This window comes from Halichoeres trimaculatus, unplaced genomic scaffold, assembly GCF_033239565.1.
Source record: "Halichoeres trimaculatus isolate MK-OKI-2021-1 unplaced genomic scaffold, fHalTri1.1 fHalTri1_scaffold_24, whole genome shotgun sequence".
Taxonomy (NCBI): domain Eukaryota; kingdom Metazoa; phylum Chordata; class Actinopteri; order Labriformes; family Labridae; genus Halichoeres; species Halichoeres trimaculatus.
Window position 1 is genome coordinate 986861 of NW_027437202.1, and position 22247 is coordinate 1009107.

The 22247-nt window shown below is 40.2% G+C and overlaps 1 protein-coding gene across 2 annotated transcripts in view; it reads left to right on the top strand.

The window, feature by feature from the left end:
• Positions 1 to 2495: 2495 nt before the first annotated feature.
• The window catches only part of LOC141786024 (gamma-aminobutyric acid receptor subunit gamma-3-like), a 59738-nt gene continuing 39986 nt past the window's right edge, over positions 2496 to 22247 (top strand). The window contains exons 1-2 of one of the 2 annotated variants that reach the window (XM_074664718.1): positions 2496 to 2809; positions 3104 to 3258. In XM_074664718.1, coding sequence (XP_074520819.1) covers positions 2766 to 2809; positions 3104 to 3258 — 199 coding nt within the window. In that variant the 5' untranslated portion in view covers positions 2496 to 2765. Of the gene's footprint in view, positions 2810 to 3103; positions 3259 to 17743; positions 17785 to 22247 lie in introns of those variants that run through there. The other variant, XM_074664719.1, reaches the window with a different exon arrangement.

Sequence of the window (22247 nt, forward strand, 5' to 3'; positions counted from 1 at the left end):
AATTAAAAATAACCCTAACCCAAGAAAGGACGATTTTGAAGTCACCTGGTTTAGGAAGGCGTGCGATTGCCTTAACTGACATTTAATCCAGACGCCAATTAAAACGATCGTGTGTCTTTCTTCATTTATAAAAAATTTAGTTAAAAACAACTCAGCTGCCTTCAAATAAAAAAAAAAGCCAAATCTTGTATGAATATTGAACATGTTTTTGTGTCGTAAGTGAAGTTCGTCTCCTTCTTTGACTCATGTAGAAGTTTTATTCCTGGATGAGTTGATTGAACTGAAAACAATGAGCGCACGCGTGCGTTTCAAGCCCGATACAGCACAGTTTGTTTGGCTTGTTGATGTTGAGTGAGATCTACTTGGGAGCCGAAGGAACGCCCCAGAACGCTGTCATAAAAAAATAAAATAAAAAACAGCATTCATTCAACAGAATCCACCTCCGTCACACTGTGCCCTCCTCTTCCCTCCACCCCCTGACACATCCATCTGTTAGACAATTTGTTCTGCTTAACCGACTCAGAGGGGCCCTGTTACAGCAAAACCTCACACCAGTGTAACCCCCGACTGGCCCGGTCGCTGCTTGTTTGTCTCTCCGTGGTGTGTGGACAGCTGTGTCTGGTGTTTGCTGGGGACAAATGAAGGATTGATGTATCTAAAGATGGTGGAGCAAGCTGCAAGAAATCTAGCGCACATCGAGCAGACAACAGGAAAGCTTCGACGGCTTCTTCACACGCATGAGGTTTCTCCTTTTTTAGCCTTAAATGAAAACTTTTTTGCTTTCTTCAAAAAGAAAAAACAGAGACCTGTTGTTAAGACTACAAAAATGAAGCAAAGCCATTGTAGCTACAGCCTGGCTTATCAAAGTATTTGTTATCCATTCTTTGTGTTATGTGTCATATTTGTTTATGTATTATACTGAAAATAACCAAATAAAATATGATGAACATACAGATGGCCTTCAAGTCTTTTTTTAAAATTATTGTTTTATTTTTTATTATTATTAATATTTTTTTTATTATTTTTATTTATTTTTTTAAAGGTAATTTTGCTTTTATTCTCCTTTTTTTAAATTTATGGTGGGGTATTGCATTTACTTGGAAAAAAAATTCTCCTGTTTTTATGACATAACTATCTCATAAAAAACAGTATTTATTATTTATGTTTGGTTTTCCTGCTTCTATGAGGTCTTGTAAAAAAAACAACAACAAAAAAAAAAGAACGGAAAATCATGAATAGATGAAAAATCCTGTTTTTATGAGATATTTTGTTCTTCTCCAAAGTTTATGCAATATGACACCAATGAAGTATTTTTCTGCTAGTGTAGTATTTATGAACCATTTACCAATGATCGTTGTATGAAAATTTTTTGTACCACATTTGCGAAATTGGGTGGTTCCTTTTTTTAGCTTTAGCTTGTATTTTAGCCTTTAGCTAGTCTGTTAGCTTATGCTTGTGTCTTAGCCTTTAATTTGTGATTAGCCTTTAGCTCATCTGTTAGCTTTAGCTGGTCTTTTAGCTTAAGGTAATATTTTAGCTTTAAAGTTGTGTATTTAATACTTTAGCTCGTCTTTTAGCTTAAGCTTGTGTTTAAGCCTTTATCTTGTGTTTTAGCCTGTACCTAGCTTGTATTTAGCTTAAGCTTGTGTTTTAACTTTTAGCTTGTGCTCTATCACTCTACCGTTAAACTGTCTTCTGCTTTTCTGTCCTTTTTCTGTTTGACAGTTAGGCTCTAGTGTCTACCATCACTACAAAATTAATCACAGAAATCATTTTCAGCAGAGAAAAACACAGATTTCTCTTTTCACTACTAAACTTTGTCAGCTGGAGTGGTGTTGTCAGCGGGAAGCTAAGAAGTAGCATTTAGGAATAACCTATATTGGTGTTGATAACCTCATTTTAAAGTGTAGATTAGGATCAGGCATATATCTAGAGGGGAGACTTTTTCAGGATCACTTAGAAACTCCTCTCAGGGACTTTAAACTTATGAACTACCTCTGGAGCTAGTTGAGACGTCTTGTCATTGGTTGCAGCTGTAATTCCTCTTAATGCTTTGCCACCAGGAGGCAGTGAAGCCTGTCAGCTTGGATTGAGAGTGAACCAAGCAGGCCTTCTGAAATCTCAGCTGAGATTTAAAAAAAAACTTTGTGGGCAGGATTTCTGGACTTCAAATGAAGTGTAAGGAAAACTGGATTCAAAGCAAAAGTAGAGGCATGTTTGGTGATTTTTGGTTTATTTGATGCTCTTCATTTTAAGGTGGAATTAACTGAGACAGTTCCAAAAATCTGAAAGAATTTAAACGACATATTTTATTTTCTGAAGATGTCATACATTTGTGCTCCAGGTACAGTGCTGTATGAGTCATGCATCTAATGAAAGGTTGGCCACGAGCGGCAGCGAAAGCGGCAGACAGCGTCAGCCCACCGCTGCTACCTACACACGCGTCTGAGGGGAGGAGCGCGCTGCTGGATCGAGCCGTCCCCACTCCCTCCGCTGCACCGATCAGACTGATTGATCGTCGGGTGTGCGTCCCTGAGGAGGATCCCCCTCACTTCGACGAGCTCGCCGGATCGGATCGGAGAGGGCGGGGGGTGGGAAAGACCACTGTGTGGTCGCGGGTGACACGCAGATGAAAGTGCGTGGGTGGATGAGGAAGTTCAGAGCGCGGATTGATGGTCACACACCTACTGTACTGCCACTTAGCGCGGCTCCTGCATCTCCGTGTGCTCGTTTCCTGTCATCAGAAGTGATCAGTGCATGGGAAGATGACCAGCCTCCTCTTTATACTTCTGCTTCTTCAAAGTGTGAGGTAAGTCTAATGAGCAGTTTGCACGCGCGTCTTCTTTGAAAAGTTCACGAGACTATTGATTGGTTTCATGGCAACCCTGCAGCACACATAACACTGACTGTCTGATAATGCTCTTTTTATTATTTAATTTCAGAAAGGGGCTTTCCCCGCGCGCGCACACGCACACACGCACGAGCACATGAAGAAATATACATCTTTCTCCTGTGTGACGAACTTAATCATGACGCGTCCACTAAAGAGGGTCTGAGGTAAAACTGGCATCATTAACAAAAACCCCTCATCTCCACCTTTCAGCTGCGATCTACTGGAATATGGCGACGACGATGAAGACCACCACCACCACACTGTCAATCAGATGCTGGTACCCAGGTCTCACCAGGAGGACGCCACATTCATTCTGAACAACCTGCTCAAGGAATACGACAAGACGCTGCGGCCGGACATTGGAGGTGAGGCTGATTTGTGTTGGTGTGCTGACAAGTTGACAGCTTGTGTTTGCAGTGAGGTGGTTGTGGCTCTGACGCTGGTGATGCTGCACCCCTGGATGGGAGATGATTACTGAAAGTCACTCATGTTTAGAGTCATTATCAGCTTTATCAAGAATCTAAAAATGTACACAGTAGAAAGCAACTTTCTACATAAATGAATAAATAAATTAACTTTAAACAAGTCATTTCATCTTCCATAAGTAGAAAAACACTTACATCACAGTTTTTGGGTCAGTTTTCCTGATGTATTACACATTGAGGGATGGGTACAGAATTAGGTACTTTTATAGGTACCGACTGAATACCTTGACGCACCCTTGTGACTGTGAGGGAGTGGACAGTAGGCCATTTCCCATGCTGGATATGATCACAACATTGCAGGTTTATACATTGAGAAATAAACATGTTTAACTAGAAAAAAATAGTTTTTTTTATCACATAAACACACACAAAAGTACTGGATGTTACCATTCAGTACTGATACAGACTACCAGGTACAGGGCATCTGTACCGTATAGTTTCAAATGTGAAAGGTACCAATCCCCAAAAACAACATACAGTTGCAAGAAAACTCACCATAAGCCATAAAATGTGTTATTGTCTTCATTACATCACAACAATGGTCACACAATATGCTAAAACTAGTGCCACACAAACAAAAATAATTTTTCATGTTTTTATTGAGCACAGCATCTAAAAATTAATTTAATATTTTAAGATTCAATAACTGTTAATGCTCTTTTTGGGTGTAATATTTTGCCAGTAGTGCTGCGTAACAACCAAGATGCGGGTTTTTGCAAACGTTTTCTAAGTGGAAGGAGGTTAAGTTAAGCAACCGAGCTTAAAAATATGGGTTTTGTTGGCCACAAGGGGTGCTAAAGCATCCTTGAAGTTCATCTTAGCGCTCTTAGCTAATAAATAACAATAACCGTTAGTTTTGATTGAAATTACATGTTTTTTATTAAACGCAGTATGTAAGCATTCACAATGCTGCCTTCTTTTGGCAGCAATATTTTGCCAGTAGTGCTGTGGAACATCCAGGTGCTCTTTTGCAAACTTTAAATGTGCAGTAACATTTTGGAAGCAGTAGGAGGTTGATCTGATGGCATTGGTTTTATTGGCCACAAGGGGTGCTAAAGAGACCCTAAACTTTATCTCAGCATCCTTGAAATCCATAATAATAACTGATTTTGTTTGAAATTGTTTGCTCTCATGTTTTTACTGAACACACTATTACAAAATTTAGCGCAACAAATTGTCTATACAAAGAAAAATTTTAGCACTTTTAGCACTTTGACTTACGCAAATCAGTCACGAGACACCAAGAAGAAATCCACTGCTGTCAAAAACGAAAAAAAGAAGTTCAAAGTTTGCCAAAGAGCATGAGTAGGTTCTGCAGCACTACTGCCAAAATATTGCAATCGTGTGTTCGATAAAAGTATGAAAACATATAATTTTTGTGTGGTATTGGTTTAAGCAGGCAGTGTTTGTTTATTGCTGTGACTAAGAACATGATTTATGACCAGTGTATGCAGAAATCCAGACTGTTAGCTTACACTGCCTAGGCTGCTCTAAACAATCTCCCTGTGAGGTCAAAGTATTGAAGGGTGGATCCTGAAATACCAAGCTCAGGATTTGATTGAGACTGTTTGCTGACAGGAAAGCAAAGGCAGAAATAAAACTGGTCTGCAGTTTTCAACCAAGGCTTGGCATGTCTGGAATCTGCATGGTGGAGGTTTGAGGTGTGGGTGGAGGGAAGAGTGACTTAAAAGCCAAGAACAGTTTGTGTGTCTGAGGCAGCACAGCTCTCACTGGGTGGAATAACTTCTCTGTGCTCACATTATATCTTTAAATACTTTTTTTAACACTTCTAGCACCCACATAAATTTCGCTCTACTTTAAATTTCGCAATCAAACTCCGAGCTTCCCCTAGAGGAGGAGTACTCTTCAGGTAGACAGGAAGGCTGGCTGCTAATCAGATGGATTTGATTTCAGGAGTGATTGGAAAGGTTCTCGGTGTTAAGCGTGTACTCATTACCAAAACCAACTTACTGTACCTGCTGTGTTCCAGACACCAGCTATGTCAGGCTCAAACCTAAAAGTTTCTTGTCTTCAAAAATAACATTACTGCCAATGAGGAAATCGAGCCACTAGTGTTTGAGCTTCAAAAGGAGCCCATTGACATGTACATTAATGTATATGGAACCAAACTAGATTGCATTCCTAAAGACTTCTGTGTTTTAACCGCTGAAGGTCTCCAGTTCACAGGGTCACTCTTTACACTGGAACACCGGGAGCTGACAGAGATACATTCACACCATCAGGGGAAGAAAGTCCCTTGCACAGTCTCTGAAAGTTCTACCCCAGAGCTACATTGCTGGAGTTCCTATAGTCCAAAATCCTATGGTCTATGTCCATTTCAACTGGAGGAACACGGGTCCAGATTTAGTTCAACGGCAGACTGTTTTGGCACTTGCGTTTACGGCCGTGATGATTGTCTTACTGCCCTCTAGTGGTCTAGTAGTAAACTGCAAATACTGTGTTTTTAGGGCTCCAAAAAGGGCTACTCAGCACTCTTTTGGCTCCAAAGAGGGCACCTTAGACACATTTGGCTCTAGAACAGGTGCTATAGCGCGCATTCTTTCTCCAAAGCGGGCACTTTAGCACAGTTTTGACTCCAAAGACGGCACTTTTCTATGCATTTTGGCTCCAAAGAGGACTCTAGAGCTTGGGATGGTCACAGTCTCAAGGATGTGTGTAGGTAAACATAGTACTAATTCGGTAACCATCCCTATCTAGAGCGCAAATTTTTCCCCAAAGAGGGCACTTTAACACATTGGTTTAGTTTTCAAAGAGGGCACTGTAGCACCTGTCTTGCTTAAAAGAGGGCATATTAAGCAAGTTTGGCTCCAAGGAGGTCGTTTAGCAGGTTTGGCTCTAAAAAAGCCACTTGAGGAAGTGTTTTTGGCCCCAGAAAGAGGACTTTAGCACAGGTTTTGGCTCCAAATAAGGGCACTTTAAGGCACATTTTTCTCCTTTGAAGGCACTGTCACATGAATTTTGGCCCCAATAAGAGCACCTTAAAGTACAGGTTTTGGCTCAAAAGAGGGCATTTTAGCACCTGTTTGGCCAAAAAGAGGACACTTTAATGCGATTGTGGCTCCAATGAGGGCACTTGAGCACCGGTTTTGGGTCCAAAGAGGGCATTTTAGCATGTGTTTTTCAATAACTGGGCCAAAGGGGGGGTGACACCCCCCACCTCTGTGCACACCCCTGCTCCTGGGATTGTTGTATTAAGAACTAAAGGTTCCTGGACTCTCTAGTTGAAGAGCAAAATTCTACCTGATAATTCCAGGTTGGGATGCAGAGGAAAATCTCCTCCTTCTTGAAATAGAGAGCAGAAAGCCTAAGAGGCTGATGATGTAAGAAGGAGGTTATTTTTGGTGAGATAATATTTAGTTATTGCATATTTAAATGTGATTTAAGTGATGGGAAAGGGAGCCAGTAGATGTAGAAGCAGCACATGTAGCTTCATATCATACACTTGTGCTTTTTTATCCGTCAGAGGCAGGACACAGGGTGAGCATCAAGGCTCTTTAATGTTGTTTTTGTAAACTTAAGTTTCAGACTTCACTTTGTATCTCGGATTCGGCATCGCCAAGCCCGAGCAGCTTTCATTCGTGACGCTTTCAGTGGAGAGTTTAGAAATGTTACGCTTTAGATCCAGCCCCAGGTAGACTTTGCAGAGAGTTTTCTTATCTTTAAATCATTAAAAGTGTTTATTTGTGTTCCTTAGGGGTGTTTAAAAAGTGCACAGTCAATACCACGGTCATGGGAATAAGCCTTCTTTAGCCCCCGTAGCGCCTCGCTCTTCTCGGTTCACCTCGGCGACAGGGAAACTCCCTCAAGCTCTGCTTTACCCAATTAAGGATGAAATTTTGATGTTAAGTTGACAAACCTTAGCATCCTCCATGAAATGTTAATATCCACGCAGGTTATGAGAGGTAGTGGAAAACAGTGTTTGTGTGTGTACACACACGGCGCAACACACTTGAGGATAACGCTGACTCAAAGACAGATCTAGGACATTGAAGTCATTGTAAAATCATCTCATCATCTTACACTCTTACACACACACATTAAAACAAGTGCACTCATAAAGGCAGCTTACTCTGCCCTGCCGAATGCTATTTAGTGCTCTGCTCATGGTGGTTTAAGATGAGAGTCGATGGAGTCTGTCTGAGGGGACTGGAGCTTTCTGATTGGTCTCTGTAAATAACATTAACAAGAGCAGGATCCTGATCTGTCCCTTAAATGGATGAATGTGACAGTTAAAAGATGAGATCGGATCAAACAGAGCTCCCAGATCTAAGCAATTGTAAGAATTTAAGTTGATTATTGGGGGCACAAATGACGCAGATTGCATAAATGAAGCAAAAACCTTTGTCAGTCTCCTGATTCCTGCTGTGCTCTAGCAGGAGAATCTGACTGTATGGCAGCTTTTTGACAGCTACTGAATGTTTTTGCCTTCATGTTAATCTATCCATGATTGACTCTAGTGACGGGAAGTTCAGCTTTTTTCAGAGAGTTGGTCCTTTTGGCACGGCTCCCAAAGAAGAGTCGACTCTTTTGGCTCCCGAACGGCTCCTAATTTGGTGCTGTTACATGAAAATATTAAGTGCTAAAATCTGCTGTTTCTGGAGTGCCCACATACTATTGGCGCACACAGTACAAGGGGTGGATTTTTTTCTCACTCTATCTCCTTTAATTATACAGTCTATGGTTATTTGTAGCTTCATACGTTGGCCTAAACTTGTGTATTGATAAACCCGGAAAAGAAAGGAAAAAGCACCCTCAATTTTTTTCTTTTTTACATGATCATAAATTAATTCAGGTGTAAGAAGTTAACATTTTGATCAAACATTTAACTTGGAAGTCAGCCTCAGTGGGACTCAGTTGGAATTGGCTCTTCTGATTCTCTCCAAAGCACCGGCTCTTATGGCCGCATCGTTTGTGTACGGCACATCACTATTGGATGTTTGAGGAATCATTTAAGCCAACTTGAAGGGCCAAAAAGGTATCCATCCAATGTGTTTGTTACAGGGTTCCCAGGGATCCTTGAAAAGTCTTAAAAGGCATTGAATTCATAATTCTAAAAATAAGGCCTGAATTGGCATTAAAAAGTCTTAAATCCAAATTTCAAAAGTCTTAAAAATTTGAACACATTGGTAAGATTTATGTTAGTTTGAAGTAAAAAAAAATATTACGTAACATTTATCTATTTTTCTAAATAATTTCCTGATTTACTCTCATGGCAACATCGCATAATCACAATAGCGGAAGCAGTGATGTGGTAGCACCAGGAACTTTTAAAGCAGACGCATGTCTGAAAATTGATTATAGCAGCAAATTTGAGAATTAAATTTGAAATTAAATTTCAAAAACCATGTAAAAATTCCAAAAATGGTTTTGACAGTGGCCAAAAAAGATGAGTGAGGGCAAAATAGGCATAAACTTGTAAAAATGGGGTTAAAAAAAGGTTAAAAAAAAAAAAAAAGTGATATTTTATGTAAAATAAACATTGGGTTAAAATTGCCTTTAACCCAGGTAATTCATGTGTTTTTTTGTTTGTTAGTTTTGTTTGTTTCAATTGTGGTTCATTGTCAACTTGCTTTTAAATTTGATTTCCAACGTCATTAAAACAGTCTTAAAAAGTCTTAAATTTAACTTGCCTTGAGCTGTAGGAACCCTGTGTTATGACATAAGCTTTATCTTAAAGCTAGGGAAAAGCTACCAGTCAATGCAAATAACACTGTCCGGTGCATTACAGCCCAGCCCTGTTGGGTGAGAACTGGGATTCCCTACCCTGTTGCAAAATTTGCACTCATGGATGAAGTGATCATTCGCGCCTGGTGTTAACGCCCTATGAAGCAGCTGCTGTATTTGTTGAAAATGTCTCTTTAAACCGTATACTTGAGTGTCTTTTCTGTAAGATTCATCAGTGAAAGCATATATAAAGGGAAATGTAATGGTCCGAGTATTGAACCCTGTGGAACTAATCCTGGTGTGTGAATGCTAAATAATTGTATTACTTTCCAAAACATGATTTTTTGATCGATCCTACCTGTGAAAATAGCAACATTTTCCTTCAAGAGAAAGTTCTTAGTCGAAAGTTACATTTTAATCTCATCAGAGACCATTGTCATGACCCCCTGATGGCAAAAGGCAAAAAGGCATCACAGGATTGTTGATCTACACAAGTAAGATGTCTAACAACATGCTGAGGTTGGACGTAGTAAGATTCCATATTTTCTACAAAGATCTTGAGGGTTGTGGGACGAGAAAAACTGAAGACACAGGCCCATCCTCAATCCAAGGTCACTGCTGCTCAAAAACTGGATCACGATCTGGGCATCAATGGAGCTTCAGGTTGGTCAGGGGCGTCAAACGGCGGCTGGCTCTGTGGAGATGTTGCAGGGGGCCTCCTTCATGACTGAGGTCCCTGGTCTGTGTGGGAATGACTGGGTTTCTGGACTTCTTCCAGAAGAATCAGCTCACTCTTTGGACCATCCTGATGTTCCCCTGATCTAAATCACTCTGAGAACATTTGGAGAAGGATGAGGAAGGAAGTTTACAGAAGTGAATGTCAGTTCCAGACCTTGGATGCCCTTCCAGCAGGAAACACTTGCATCAAGCACTCCTTAACACAAAAAACTGAAGACATCACCAGATTAATCCAGGATTCAACATAACAGGGTTATTGTTGTTGTTATCCTCCTGTCTCTTCCAGTCTTGTAAAGTCTGCGCTGAGTCTGCTTCTCACCTAAAGTGGGGGACTGGTCCACTTGTAAAAAAGGCGAGCCACATTTCCCCAGAGGAGAACAAGTGCTGAGCCTCACCTTCGCGGATAACAAGCTTTAGATGAGGACGAAATGCTTCTGTGTCCCTATTGTGTCACTTTCCTTTTAGATAGAGCGCGTGATCACTGTCTATGATCAGTGTGATCTTCATGTACCGTTTGGTGAGTGCACCTGTGTTTGCGTGCATGCTCAGCAGGGGAGTGAAGGCAAAGATGGCCGGAGTGGAGACTGTGAGGCTGATTCATCTGCTCTCAAATCATGACGGACTGTAAATTCAAGAAAGATGCACCCTCTAACTCTACTGTACATTTGACATACTCAGATCAGGCAGGATTTGTTAACCTCAAGATTCTAATGAGATTATTGTTCAACAGTGAGGTAGATCCACACCTTTTTCCCAGTAATTTGTCTGCACAGCCACTCTTTTACCCTCTGATTAGGTACAAGCATGCAGATTCACTCAACCAGACAGTTTTCCAATAAGGCCACGTCACTAACCCGGTTGCAGCTTGTGTGTGATTGCAACTTCAGAGGCAGACCGAGAGCTGTAATTGTCTGTAGCTAACACACTATTGATCTGACTGGGTCACTGCAATCATATCTGGCATTATTCCCCCGCCTCTCCCCTGAATGTGTCTGGTGCTGTGAGTGGGAGTGAAGGCAGGAAACACTGTGTGAGAGTTTGAGCGGCCACCGCATCAAAATTTATTCATTGTCAGGGGTGTGCATAGACTTCTTAAAGAGCAGGGGTTAAAATGAGGGGGCACCTGGGGGCCATTCTTGATGCTTATGGCACTGCTCTTTTGCGTGCATCTTTGGCTCTAAAGTGCATTCTGATGACAGTTTTGGCTCTTATTTTAAGCGCATGTTTTTGTTGTTCCAAAGAGGGCACTGTGGCACTGATGTCTTTGGTTCCAATAGTGGTACTAAAGGGCGTGTTTTCCCCACCCAAGATTGCATTTCATAATCTTTTAACCTGCCAGGGAGGCAGTTAAGTGGGCACTCTAGTTCCTGTTTTGGCCCCTTATTGGGCATTTTTGCACACTTTTGGCTCCAAAATGTCACTTAAGCACCCAATTTTGCCCCTTAAGAAGGCACTTTTGCACTTGTTTTTGGCTACAATGTGGGCATTTAGCACTACTGTTGCCGCCTAAGTTTAAAATCTTTCAACCAGCCAGAAAAGCAGTTTTTTTTTTTTTTTTTTGCCAACTCGGAGGGCATTTTGGCTCACATGTTCTTGGCTCTAAGTGGGCATTTTTGCACTAGTTTTTTGACCCAAAATGTGCATTTTAGTGCAAGTTTTTGCCACCTAAGAAGGCACTTTGGTGCCTCCTATGGGGGCACTTCAATTCTCTTTTTGGTTTCAGTGTATGTAAGGGAGAAAAAAATCACTATATGATATAATGGGATTTTTTTGTTTGATAATATCAAAATTGGGAATCTTTGTCAAAAAATGTATTTATTTTTTTCAAATTCAAATTCTTCATGTAAGCCTTTGTTTATAATAGAATTGGAAAAAAATATATAACTTTCCTCCAGCAGACGGTGAAATGTTTCTCTCTAGCTCACCTGATGTGCATTTTATGGGAAATTAGCAAAGCAAACTAAAAATCACAAAAATCATAAATATAAAAAAATTGCAATTTCAATCACATTGGCAGCCCCAAAATCATAATATGACTAAATCATGAGAATAGCATATGGTACCAGCCTTAGTATGTAGTGCTATCGGCAGCCTGGTGCTGTGACGTATCTGTAGGCTAACGTGACAACAACTAAACACTGTCAGTTTGTTTGTAGTTTAGTAGCTGTCTATACGTAGTGCTATCGGCAGCCCAGTGCTCTTAGACATGTCTGCAATATGCAACGTTAGTGATTACTGGTTGTGTCCTGCCAGTCATCTACCAATCAGAGGTAACGTACCCTCACCCTTCATTTTATTGATAGACTCTCAAGTTTGAACAGACCACTGTAGAATAACTGCTGACTGTGGGTTGGAATGAACATAGCACAAACAGTTTAGCTCTTTAGCCTTTAGCTCATGCTCTATCTCTCTGCTGTTTGTCTTTCGTCTTCTTCTGTCCTTTTTCTGTCTGACAGTAAGGCTCCAGTGTCCACCATCAGTATAAAATCAATCACAGAAATCTTCCTCAGCAGAGACAACACAGATCTCTCTTCTCTCTACTAAACTTCATCAGCCACTCAAAAGAGGCAGTTTGGTGTGTTGTGCTAACTAGAAGGGCACTTAACTGTGTGTTTTTGTTACCAAAAGGTCAGTTTATCATGTTGTAATCAGCCAAGGGGCCAATTATACGGGTTTTGCCAACCAGGAGCACTTTGCCGTGTGTTTGCCACCAAGCGCCTATTTTTCAATAATTGGGCCACGGGAGGTGGGGGTTACTGCCCCCCTGTGCACACTACTGTTCATTGCTTCTGTTATTTGTGACTTGCTTCACACACACCTCATCATACACATTTCACAACTGTGTGGTTGTCAGACTAAAGAGAAGATCTTTGATTCTGATGAAAGCCAGCTGTGTGTCGGAAATAGAAACATATCCTGTCTCTGTTCTCTCCATCACCTCTCTCTGTTTCATCTCCATCCTTCGTTTTTTACCTCTAAATCTTCTCCTAACTAACTATGAATTACTGGATCTGTGGTCCAGATTTGGAAATCCATGCAGAAGTCTGACCCACTTTGCATCCTATATTAAAATCTCATATATTTGTTTCTGAAGTCTTGTCAGATTCAATTACTCCAGTGGAAGCATGAGAGCGGGGGAGGGGATGTAGGCACCACAGCATTCGGTTTCACTGGATGCGTCTCATATCCTTGTATATTATAGTCAGCGGCCCTAAATTCCCCCTTGTTTGATGAAAGATTTATCTGTGAGCTTTGTTTTATTAAAGCATAAAACCAGATTTGAGGAATCTTCGGATTGGGTTGTCTGTTTTCCAGATTAAACAAAGGACGTGTTTGTCTTCCACTGGAGTGCCGGGGTGTCATGCTACGCGGTTGATTCATGTGAAAATGAGAGGAAGTGGATGGGAGATAATAACACCGTATTTGGAATGAAAGCAACACTCGAGAAAGCATAGACGCCGTGAGTCACTGCTTTTCCCTCCAGTCAGCAAGGTCAACAAGTACAGAGGAGAATAAAAAATCTCAACAAGTTTTTGATTGTTAAAGAATGTGTTACATTTTGTATGACACCCAGAGGATTGATTTAAATAACTGTGGTGACGCCAGTCCCATCAACCCGAGCTGCTCTTTCTGTTCATCCAAGTGCACAAACAGCAGCCTCAATGTGCTCAACACTTGGAAAGCCTTGTGTGAAGTTATTATTATTATGATCCTTTTAGATGTTTGTGCGAGCTTTTCCTTTCTGAATTTAACACAGTGATAAAAAATACATCATGAGCAAAGTTCATGGCTTGTTGATTTTGTTCCTCCAGTCATCAAACATTTTGATGACACCTCTTCATTTCCTCCACAGTCCAGTCAATAAGTTTTTTGAAATTAGTTTATATTCAAAATTTTCAAAAATGGGTTAAAAACTGCCTACATTTCAGGACCCAAAGGTCTGGTGTGCTTTCCTTTGTCAAGTATGTCAGCAAGCATTCTACTCTCATGTCAGGTGTCAAACCATAACAGCAACCACTCCAGGGAGACTACTAGGGGACTATGAACACAGGGGAGAAAGTTCAACGAGCCAACCTGGGCTCTGACCTAGTAGACAGGAAGGAACCGAAAGAAGGGCCTTGGCAGAAGTCACCTCTCTGGGAGCCGAGCAAGGTGCCGGTACTGGAGCGAGCATTGAGCCAGTGCTGGAGCTGGTACCTGAATCGTCAGGGCCTTAAGGAGAGAAACAGGTCTTGAAAGGGCCTCCGGGAGAGGGTCTTGTAAAGGCCTCCAGGTAAAGAACAAGTCTCAGCAAGGCCTCGAAGCATAACATGTCTCAGCAAGGCCTTGAACAGATCTTGGCAAAGCTTCTGAGAGGAAAGTACAGGTCTCTGCAAGGCTGCTGAGAGAAAAGAACAGGTCTTAGCAAGGCCTCCAGGTGAAGAACAGGTCTTGGCAAGGCCTCCAGATGAAGAATGGGTCTTGGCAATGCCTTCGGGCCAAGAACAGGTTTTGGCAAGGCCTCTGGGCGAAGAACAGGTCTTGGCAAGGCCTCCAGGTGAAGAACAGGTCCTGGCAAGGCCTTTTAGTAAAGAACAGGTCTCAGCAAGGCCTCCAAGCATAACAGGTCTCGGCAAGGCCTTGAACAGGTCTTGGCAAAGCTTCCGAGAGAAAAGAACAGGTCTCGGCAAGGCCTTGAACAGGTCTTGGGAAAGCTTCCGAGAGAAAAGAACAGGTCTTGGCCAGGCCTTGAACAGATCTTGGCAAAACTCTCGAGAGAAAAGAACAGGTCTCGGCAAGGCCTCTGTAGGAAAAAAAACGGACCTGACAAGGCCCCCAGACGAAGAACAGGTCTTGGCAAGGCCTCCAGGCGAAGAACAGGTCTTGGCAAGACCTTTGAGTGAAAAATAGGTTCATCCAGCTGTGTCAGGTCTGCTTACCAAAAGTAGCTTACTTGGTGCTAGTACTCCACGGCGTCACAGGAAATAGTTTAGGTACCTGGCACTGGAGCTTGACCTTGCCTTGGAACCAAGCTGAAGGCCAGCACTCGAGCTAGTGGTTGATTCAACAGGGCCTCTGAGCAAAGTTCCGAACATGGCAGGGCCTTCGAGTAGGGGCAGTAGGCGATTGATGCTCTGCACAGTTAGGGCTCAGCTGTGTAGTGCCAGGCAGCTTTGTGGGAGATCACATGGTTGGTCCTGATGGCCACACACATCACTCTGGCTCTATACAGACATAGAGGCACATTAAGACATACTTTGATAATGGCTCCTTTTAGAAAAAAAGACAATTTTTAAAATAATCTGCTCAACACTAAAAACTTTATAATCTTTGCCGAATTCTTCTTGTATAACATTTGTCTGATACAGGCTAGGAGAAGAAACTTTGACACTTTTGTTGGACAGAAAGAAAAGCTCTTTGCCCCCCTGGCTCAAACACACGGTGACTTTGAGTCTGACTCGGTCCTGGCAGGCCTCCCCTTCCTTGGTCCTCAAAGAGCTGACATTTGGCTCAGCGGTGACACCTCACCAGCTGAAAGGACAATTCTCAGCTGGGCCTCCTCAATATTTCAGGTACGGTGACATTTCATTAGATGAAGAGGAGTTTAAGTCCTGGCAAACGCTGTTCCTCACATCTAAGGTACTGGGGTTAGGAGAGCTGACAATCACCTGGAGGGAACTGTGGAGGGGGTTCTCTCTCTCACACACACACATACACACACACAAACACACAGGCTGGTGGACAGAGTAACCTTTTAAAACCTCTTTGATGCAAATGTCCACCACGCAGTTAAAAGCGAGCCTTGATGCGTTTGTTGGCGTTACACATCAGGTCGTTTGAGCATTTTGCACTTTAGCAATCATGAATTCAAGATAGACTTTGAAGAGAAAGCAGTGATTAGTTTGTGTCATCACTCTAGTAAGTGTTGACTGCTGTCACCGCTTAGCTTAGCAGGGGTGGAGAGCTATTATTAAGTACTGGAGCACACCTATGACGCACGTGCTAACATGTGGCTGCTTTTGAAAACTGTGAAACCACGTTCACAGAGTATTAGCAGAGTGTGAAACACACTAATTGCTAGGCCTCAGTGTGATGATAACGTTGATCTGAAGTTGTTTTCTAAAGCATCACCACATCCTTAAGACTTAACATATCTGCACAAATAACAACTCAGTGCTCTGTGCAAACATGCTGGTTGAAAATATTTGCAAACATTTGCAAATTTATGCCATTCCCTGCTTCTATAAATACACAAACACCCTCTCGCTTTGGTAGAAATTAAATTCTGAATTCCTTTTAACTCTTTGATCCAACTCCAAACAAAGGCTGTGGCTTCCCGTTATCTTGGGAATCCTGGAGGTAGGAAACCTCACAGAGGATTGGCCAAGAAATCATGTAACACTCTGAGGCTGAGTGGAGTGTATTAGGTGGTAATAAGACCAGGCTGGGTCTGAGTCATGGCTGACACGTTCTCCATCCCTGTGAGGTATAACCAGTTAATCGATTTCCATCTGTGTGCCTTATGTTCAGAGTATGGCTGGCAAGCCCAGGATCAATGCAAGGAGTAACAAGGAATGGGGGACACACTTGTTGTTCTTGATAGCCTTAAAAAGACAAAGAGACATCATTATTTATATATATATATATATATATATATATATATATATATATATATATATATATATATATATATATATATATATATATATATATAATGTGTGTGCTTTATATGAGTTTCAGCTAAAAAAAATTCTTACCCCAGCATCAACCTAAAACGCTGTCTCTTTAATGCTACCCACTCCAGAACCCCCTTCCTTCTGATTGGCCAGCCCTCTGATCGCCTGTCTATAAAGTTCTATGGTCAGATCTTGGTGTCTGAGGACTCATTAGAAGGGCCTGTAATGTTTCATTAACCAGTAGAAAGATCCTTATGTGATTTCCTCATCATTTCAACAACTCTTATGGAGATCCGATGCTACTATTTTTAACGGTTTTCATCAGTTTTCTGACAGATTTGGGAATTTCTTAAACATACAGAGATATAGAGATGTGAGAATCTTCACACCTTTGGTATGGACATCCCTTATTGTCACTTTATGAATTTTAGAAACATAGAAATACCCTCTCTTTAAAGTAGGATACCCCTCTTTAAGTAAACCTGACACCAATATGAATTGGATTTTAAAAGTTGAATTATCAATTTAAAGTTAAAGAAGCTTTTATCTGCTTTGAACACACCTGTGAAGGAAACAGGAGACAATCATTCTGCCACAGCCTGGCAGGAGTGGAGTTCATTCTGGAGGCCAGGGTAAACAGATGGTCACAGATGTTGTTCAGTTTTGAGAATGGCTCTTGGCAGTCTTCATTGATCACCATGACCCGTTGGGTCCAAACCACACAGTCACTGTATTGAACATCACACACAAATAGTGGCTGGTAGTCAGGGATTTTCAGGCCTGCTGTTCTATTATCATTACAATCCAATTCACAGATGCACCAAGATGCAACTGGTTTGGGTGGAAAAGGCAACCAGAGTCTGGTGAAAGAATCCAGTCGGTCTTATTTTATTTCTTAGGTGTAGTATTTTCTTCAGACTCAGTGACAGAGAAATGATTCGATCATTGGTTTGCTCCATGTTGGTTTCAGGGTTTGGGTTTCCTTTTGTTTCTTTCTTATCCAGTTTCTTTGTCATTACTCTTTGTGATTCTTGTCTTGTGTTTCCTGTTTGGGTCAAGGTTAGGGCTGGTGTTTCACTGATTTTGGCAAATCTTGTGTCTGTCTTAAGTATTTCTGTTTTAATCTTAGTTTTCATCGTAGGGTTTCTTTTGTGTTTCTTAGTTGCCCTGTGTTTAGTTTAGTTCTTGTGTTCCCTTCCTGGTTGATTGCCCCTCATGTGTTCCAGCTGTGTCTTGTTTCCCACCGGTGTTGATTACCCCTTTGTCTAGATAGTCTCTGTGTTTCTTGAGTTCTCTGTCAGTTCATTGCTGCCTGTTGCTGCCGCTAGTAAGTTTCCGGTTTTTAGATTTTTCTAGAGGTTTGCTTTTAAATTTATGGACGTTTTATGTGTTTCTTGACTTTTTGAGTTTTGGTTAAATTATTCGTTTTTTTGAGTTATTTAGCATCCAGCAACACATGCTTAGCCCTCTCTACCTAGTTGTTATCTCTGTTACTGAAGCTGTATGTGCTGTTTTTAAAGTTTCAGGTCAAACAAAATATTTTTGATCTTTTCCTTATTAGGATTACCTTTAAACAGTGGATGCATCGCATAGGAATGGGAACCTTTCAAATTTGAAATGATATGGTACTAATGCGCAGTATGTGGCAATTGTTATCAGTACTTAATGGTAGCAAATTTTGGCACTTTTGTGTGTGTTTATGTCAGGGCTGAACAATTAATCAAATTGAAACTGACATCGAAATATGATGTAGTAATGTATCAAGTCGCAAAGGCTGCAATTAAAAAAAAAAAAAAAAAATAGGAGTTTCATGTACATAGACCTGGAGGAAATACAGTAACTTGTACAGAGATCCGCAACAGAATGACTGTGGCTGGCAGAGCCATACCCTACAGAAGAGGATAAGGGCCACTGAAAAAAAAGGAAATTAAAAAAAAATGTCCACATTTTTTCAAATTACTATTTTTTTAATGATAAAAAAAGTAAGAATTTTAAGATTAAAGTCAGATTTCAGATTTTTAAAAAATATTTTATTCATTTTTTTTCCAGTGGCCCTTATCTTCTTCCTTTATACCCCTTGTTCACTTTGTCTTATATAGTTTGTTACTCTTACTGACAACTGGTGGTCAGCAAAATGTCACAGTGTTCCTTTTTCTTTTTCAATCAAAAATTACAGAAAGAAAATATTTATATGGTTACAGTATGCGTTGTCATGTTGGTCGTGCTATGGAATGACTTAGTGCTTCTGTATATTGAAAAAAAAAAAAGATAAATGTCCCTCCCAAACAAAATAGCATGCTAAATCACAATTGCAAAATTGGTCCAAAAAAAATCACAATTTGATCATTTTCCACAATCATTCAACCCTAGTTAATGTGGTGATAGGTATTGCATTGTTTCATATTTAAATCTCAAAGTTTTTCACTTGTACATATTTATTCTTCAATATGTAACCTTGGTGTGATGTGTTTATGTCCAGTTTGGAAAATGGCCTACTCATCTACTGCCTCAGAATCACAGGATGCATTTAGGTACCTGAACATGGTACCGTTTCATTTCATGTGAATCGGTACCACAGACAGAATTTGGTTGGCACCTATTCTGTACCCATCTCTCGCTCCACGACACTACTGGCAAAATATTCTGCGGACGAATGAAATCAAAGTAGAGTTGTTGAGAAGAAGCACGCTAAACGATGAATGGCTTTCTGGCATCTATCTAAAAAAATGAATATTATTAAAGAGCTCTGCCACTTTTGTAGCAATGCTAGCTGGATCAATGGTTTCAGTTCCTGCTGTAGACCAAGTTGGGAATTTGGCTGGAGAAGTGCTTGACTTGTTACCTGGGTAGTTTTTAAACTGCAGTTCCTCATGTGTCCACTTGGGGCTGGCCACAGAAGTATCACAACATTTAAAAAAGCTGCAGAAAAATAAAAAATAAACATTTGGAGTTGGTCTATGCAAAAATATGTTGAAAGAGAAAGTGCCATTTTTGTCTCTGGCACCCAATCATGGAAGAGTGTGAGGAGGCAGAGGCTTCATCTATTTATCCACTGAACATATTACCTCATCAACCTCTGTCAGGGGATACATCCAGCGCTAATTAGCATCACGGAAATAAATATTCCTACATTATCCTCAATACATACCCTGGGATAATTCCCCCATGAGTCAGAGGGCTTTTCATTTGCTTTCATTTGGACCGTAATCTTCGACAGTGTGTGAACAAAGTCGTAAAGTCATTTGCGATGCTCCCACATTAGCATGGATGTCAAACTCGCTTTCAATTCAGCCAATCTGAAAACTAATTAGAATAATAAATGGATGATATGCTACTCATTTACAAGTGAAAGCAGGTATAAGAGCATGTCATGATAATTTCATTATTCTTTAGCATAAATGGAAATCAGATTGAGAGATCATCTGTGAAATGCCCTCCTCAGCGCATGCATAAACGTGTGTTTGTATGTAACAAGCATCCCTTATCCCCTCCCCTGTTTTGCCGGGTTATTGCTTGGTGTAAGCTGTGTGATTGCCGGGTGGTGATTCATAAGCAGTGAGACCTTTCCCTTCGCCGAGTTCTCATTAAACCTCACAGGCAGGAGGAACACCTTCCTAGCCCAGATCTTTTATATTGGATTCAGAAAGCTGAATACAGGCTGGAACAGTACAGCATGTGCTCTCTCAGCCGCTCACACACCTACATGTGCAAACACAAATACAGCAGCTCTGTAAACACTCCTACACAACCAGTCAATATCTGTCTGATGGGAAAGGCTTTCATTGAGACTAAAATCCGTTTTTTCTCATGCATTCATAAAGACAGCATGAATTTCAACCTCAGAACACTTGATATAACCCTTTACCCCTGAGAGGGAAACACGCATCAATCAATATCACATTTGGTCAGATAAATATAAAATGAGTGAGGCTGCACCGTTCAGTTTTAAGAGGGCTCTTTTCAAACATTAAAGAGGTGCTAAGAAAAAACAGAAGCGGTCTCATTTTTTGATTTCACTTAAATGTCTTTTAAAATTACTTTCATATTCATAACAGGTGTTAATACAAAAATATAACATAGGATTGATAAGTTGCTTAAGGTGCTAAATTTTAAAATGGTGAATAATATTTATCATTTTGAGTACAGCTGCAAGAAAAAAATGTGTTGACTGTTTAGAATTCCCTGGATTTTTGCTAAAATTTGGTCCTAAAATTTGGTCTCATCCTCCAATCCCTCGGTAGCTATATTTTGCCAGTAGTGCTGTGGAGCATCTACATGCTTTTTTGGCCACTAGGGGTGCTAAAGCATTCCTAAATTATGTCACAGCACCCACGAAATATATGAGAACAACTCATTTTTTATATTATCCGTCAGTTTGATCCAAAATGTAACTAAAACTAAATTAAAAGTATTCTTAATGTGAATTTTACCTTCCCTTATATCCATTGAAATCAGAAAAATGCTGCTTCTCTCTTCTTCAAAACTGTCTTTCTTGCTTCAGAAACCTAATAAATTACAGTGTTCTTTGATTTTTTTTTTTAATTCAGTGTTGTGTGTATATATGGTCCATGGAGCTGATACAACTTGACTGCACTGCAAAAAACTAAAATCTTATCAAGTAGTTGTTTTAGTCTTATTTTCAGTAAAAATGTCTTTTTAGACCTAAAATGAGCCACACGTGACTAGTTAAGAAAAATGTCTTGTTTCAAGTTATTTAAAAAACAAAAATGAGGTCTGAATTGCTTGAAACAAGTCAAAAAAATATCTGCCAAACTAAAATAATGTCTTAATTTTTTGCAATTTTGTTGCACTTGTTGCAATGACAAATAAATTCTATTCTATTCTATTCTATTCTATTCTATTCTATTCTATTCTATTCTATTCTATTCTATTCTATTCTTCTAACAAGAAAATTTTCTAGCGAAAATAAGACAAAATACTTGATAAGATCTAATTTAAGATTTTGGATATGACTGGGCATTGGGTTATTGTCAAGAAATGTCTGGGTTAGAAACTGGTTAAAGAAAACATCATATCAGTATCAAATGGTAACAGGATGAGTTCCATGCATCATGTGATACTAAGGCTTTTTAAAGATTGGTAATTGGTGTTGGTGATCTGACAGAAAATTGTGATCGGCGCACCCCTAGTATCATTAAATCACGTTGCAGTTTAGTATCATTTATCATTTTGTATGGTAACACTTTATTTAATAGGTCCGCAAATTTCATCACACTTGCGTAATAATTATACTTTTTTTTAAAATTATTTCTTTTAAATTAGCACATAACTTCTTCAAAATAATGTCCAATTTTGTTCTCGCAAGTCACAATTGGTAGGTAACTTTTTTTCCCAGTTTCTTTGAAATGTACTCCAAATTGCAAGGTAGGAATGTGACGATTAGCAAATAATTTATTTGAATTTAAATCACTAACAACCACAAGTTGGTTGTCTGTGATTTGTTGTTTTGATTGGGATACACTTTATACAGTAAAAACCCGATTGGCTTATGCGTGTTAACAGGTTATTCATAATGTTTCAGAAACCAGAATATTGGCTGTATGTAATCGTAGCCAGTATCGCGTCATAATTCAGTATCATTCAATAACGGGATAATTCCGTATCAAGTTATATATAATGTGAAACTTTAGCATCTGGTTGTCAAGTGAAACATGCTGGTAGTCGTGACAGTTAAAGAACTTAAATTTTGTTAACAATTCTGCAAACGTTAGAAATTTGAAGGAGTCAAAGTCGAATGGTAGCGAGTGTCTAATTGTAGCTACTTTATAG